General features: G+C 41.4%; 1 protein-coding gene across 1 annotated transcript; it reads left to right on the forward strand.

Moving 5' to 3' along the window:
• The first annotated feature begins 393 nt into the window (after positions 1 to 393).
• LOC107976636 (phosphatidylinositol 3,4,5-trisphosphate 3-phosphatase and dual-specificity protein phosphatase PTEN-like) lies at positions 394 to 2,145 on the forward strand. Its single transcript, XM_054658772.2, is given in 2 exon segments — positions 394 to 775; positions 778 to 2,145. Coding segments are annotated over 2 exon segments (1,566 nt in total). The 5' UTR covers positions 394 to 486; the 3' UTR covers positions 2,055 to 2,145.
• Positions 2,146 to 4,068: the final 1,923 nt, after the last annotated feature.

Raw genomic sequence — 4,068 nt, forward strand, 5'->3', positions numbered from 1 at the left:
AAGATGCTCTCCTCTCAGAAGCTGCAGCCGTGATGGAAGTTTGAATGTTGAGCCGCTGTGAGGCGAGACCGGGCTCAGGCGAGGGAGATGAGAGACAGAGACGGCGGCGGCGGCGGCGGCGGCGGCCGCGGCCCGGCCCGGCCTGGCCTGAAGCCCCTCTCAGCGCCCGTGAGCAGCCGCGGGGGCAGCGCCCTCGGGGAGCCGGCCGGCCTGCGGCGGCGGCAGCGGCGGCGTTTCTCGCTTCTTCGTCTTTTCTAACTGTGCAGCCTCTTCCTCGGCTTCTCCTGAAAGGGAAGGTGGAAGCCGTGGGCTTGGGCGGGAGCCGGCTGAGGCGCGGCGGCGGCGGCGGCCCCGGTGGCCCCGCCGGCTGCAGCTCCAGGGAGGGGGTCTGAGTCGCCTGTCACCATTTCCAGGGCTAGGAACGCCGGAGAGTTGGTCTCTCCCCTTCTACTGCCTCCAACACGGCGGCGGCGGCGGCGGCGGCACATGCAGGGACCCGGGCCGGTTTTAAACCTCTCGTCCGCCGCCGCCGCACCCCCCGTGGCCCGGGCTCTGGAGGCCGCTGGAGGAGGCAGCCGTTCGGAGGATTATTCGTCTTCTCCCCATTCCGCTGCCGCCGCTGCCAGGCCTCTGGCTGCTGAGGAGAAGCAGGCCCAGTAGCTGCAACCATCCAGCAGCTGCCGCAGCAGCCATTACCCGGCTGCGGTCCAGAGCCAAGCAGCGGCTGAGCGAGGGGCATCAGCTACCGCCAAGTCCAGAGCCATTTCCATCCTGCAGAGCCCCGCCACCAGCAGCTTCTGCCATCTCTCTCCTCCTTTTTCTTCAGCCACAGGCTCCCAGACAGGACAGCCATCATCAAAGAGATCGTTAGCAGAAACAAAAGGAGATATCAAGAGGATGGATTCGACTTAGACTTGACCTATATTTATCTAAACATTATTGCTATGGGATTTCCTGCAGAAAGACTTGAAGGCGTATACAGGAACAATATTGATGATGTAGTAAGGTTTTTGGATTCAAAGCATAAAAACCATTACAAGATACACAATCTTTGTGCTGAAAGACATTATGACACCGCCAAATCTAATTACAGAGTTGCGCAATATCCTTTTGAAGACCATAACCCACCACAGCTAGAACTTATCAAACCCTTTTGTGAAGATCTTGACCGATGGCTAAGTGAAGATGACAATCATGTTGCAGCAATTCACTGTAAAGCTGGAAAGGGACGAACTGGTATAATGATTTATGCATATTTATTACATCGGGGCAAATTTTTAAAGGCACAAGAGGCCCTACATTTCTATGGGGAAGTAAGGACCAGAGACAAAAAGGGAGTAACTATTCCCAGTCAGAGGCGCTATGTGTATTATTATAGCTACCTGTTAAAGAATCATCTGGATTATAGACCAGTGGCACTGTTGTTTCACAAGATGATGTTTGAAACTATTCCAATGTTCAGTGGCGGAACTTGCAATCCTCAGTTTGTGGTCTGCCAGCTAAAGGTGAAGATATATTCCTCCAATTCAGGACCCACACGACGGGAGGACAAGTTCATGTATTTTGAGTTCCCTCAGCCGTTACCTGTGTGTGGTGATATCAAAGTAGAGTTCTTCCACAAACAGAACAAGATGCTAAAAAAGGACAAAATGTTTCACTTTTGGGTAAATACATTCTTCATACCAGGACCAGAGGAAACCTCAGAAAAAGTAGAAAATGGAAGTCTATGTGATCAAGAAATTGATAGCATTTGCAGTATAGAGCGTGCAGATAATGACAAGGAGTATCTAGTACTTACTTTAACAAAAAATGATCTTGACAAAGCAAATAAAGACAAAGCCAACCGATACTTTTCTCCAAATTTTAAGGTGAAGCTGTACTTCACAAAAACAGTAGAGGAGCCGTCAAATCCAGAGGCTAGCAGTTCAACTTCTGTAACACCAGATGTTAGTGACAATGAACCTGATCATTATAGATATTCTGACACCACTGACTCTGATCCAGAGAATGAACCTTTTGATGAAGATCAGCATACACAAATTACAAAAGTTTGAATTTTTTTTTTATCAAGAGGGATAAAACACCATGAAAACAAACTTGAATAAACTGAAAAGGGACCTTTTTTTTTTAATGGCAATAGGACATTGTGTCAGATTACCAGTTATAGGAACAATTCTCTTTTCGTGACCAATCTTGTTTTACCCTATACATCCACAGGGTTTTGACACTTGTCCAGTTGAAAAAAGGTTGTGTAGCTGTGTCATGTATATACCTTTTTGTGTCAAAAGAACATTTAAAATTCAATTAGGATTAATAAAGGTGGCACTTTCCCATTTTATTCCAGTTTTATAAAAAGTGGAGACAGACTGGTGTGTATACGTAGGAATTTTTTCCTTTTGTGTTCTGTCACCAACTGAAGTGGCTAAAGAGCTTTGTGATATACTGGTTCACATCATACCCCTTTGCACTTGTGGCAACAGATAAGTTTGCAGTTAGCTAAGAGAAGTTTCTGAAGGGTTTTGCTGCATTCTTGCATGTATTTGGGGTAGGGGAATGGAGGGAATGCTCAGAAAGGAAATAATTTTATGCTGGACTCTGGACCATATACCATCTCCAGCTATTTACACACACCTTTCTTTAGCATGCTACAGTTATTAATCTGGACATTTGAGGAATTGGCTGCTGTCACTGCTTGTTGTTTGCGCATTTTTTTTAAAGCATATTGGTGCTAGAAAAGGCAGCTAAAGGAAGTGAATCTGTATTGGGGTACAGGAATGAACCTTCTGCAACATCTTAAGATCCACAAATGAAGGGATATAAAAATAATGTCATAGATAAGAAACACAGCAACAATGACTTAACCATATAAATGTGGAGGCTATCAACAAAGAATGGGCTTGAAACATTATAAAAATTGACAATGATTTATTAAATATGTTTTCTTAATTGTAACGACTTCTCCATCTCCTGTGTAATCAAGGCCAGTGCTAAAAGTCAGATGCTATTAGTACCTACATCAGTCAACAACTTACACTTATTTTACTAGTTTTCAATCATATACCTGCTGTGAATGCTTCATGTGCTGCCTGCAAGCTTCTTTTTTCTCATTAAATATAAAATATTTTGTAATGCTAAAAAAAAAAAAAAAGAACATAGAAGACAAACATCAGAAACCCATCCACTATGGTTAACTCATTTTTGAATATGGTGTAAAGTCAGTTTAATGATGAAATAATATAATTTCAACAAATAGTACAGAAATTAAACTATGCAAAAATACTATTAATAATGATGTTGGATCATTACCTCACACCATACCCCCAAATTAACTCAGAACATGGCATACACCAAATATAAGAGCAAAAACTATGAAATTTCTAGAAGAAGACAGAAAAAAAATTATGACTTTGGCTTAGTTGTTTCTTAGAAGTAACAGGAAAAGCATAATTCATAAAAGATAAATTGAAAAATTGGATGTCATCAAAATAAAAAATGGTTTATCTTCAAAGTCACCTGTTAAGAAAATGAGAAGACAAATCATAAAGCAGGGAAAAATTTTTGAAAGTCATGTATCTGATAAGGGACAGTTAAAACTAAATAAAAACACAAACCATCCAATTAAAATGAATAAAGGGTTTGAATAGGTATGTCATCAGAGATCATATAGGAATAACCAATAAGCAAACAAAAGATGCTCAATATCATTAGTTATTAGAGAAACAAAATTTAAAAACCACAATGAGATGACACTACACATTTGCCAGAATGATGATTATTAAAAAAGACCAAGTATTGGAGAGGATGTGAAAAAACTGGAACCTCACACATTGACGATAGAAATGTAAAATGAAATAGCCAATTCAGAAAACATTTTACAAGTTTTCTTTGTTTTTGTTTTTAATTTATTATACCCTTACCCTATGACTCAGTAATTCCACTTCTAGATACCTACCAAATAAAATTAAAGTTTATAACTTCACAAAGATTTATTTATTTTATTTTTTATTTTATTATTATACTTTAAGTTCTAGGGTACATGTGCACAACATGCAGGTTTGTTACATATGT

The sequence above is a fragment of the Pan troglodytes genome, chromosome 11 (assembly GCF_028858775.2).
Source record: "Pan troglodytes isolate AG18354 chromosome 11, NHGRI_mPanTro3-v2.0_pri, whole genome shotgun sequence".
In the NCBI taxonomy this organism is placed as follows: domain Eukaryota; kingdom Metazoa; phylum Chordata; class Mammalia; order Primates; family Hominidae; genus Pan; species Pan troglodytes.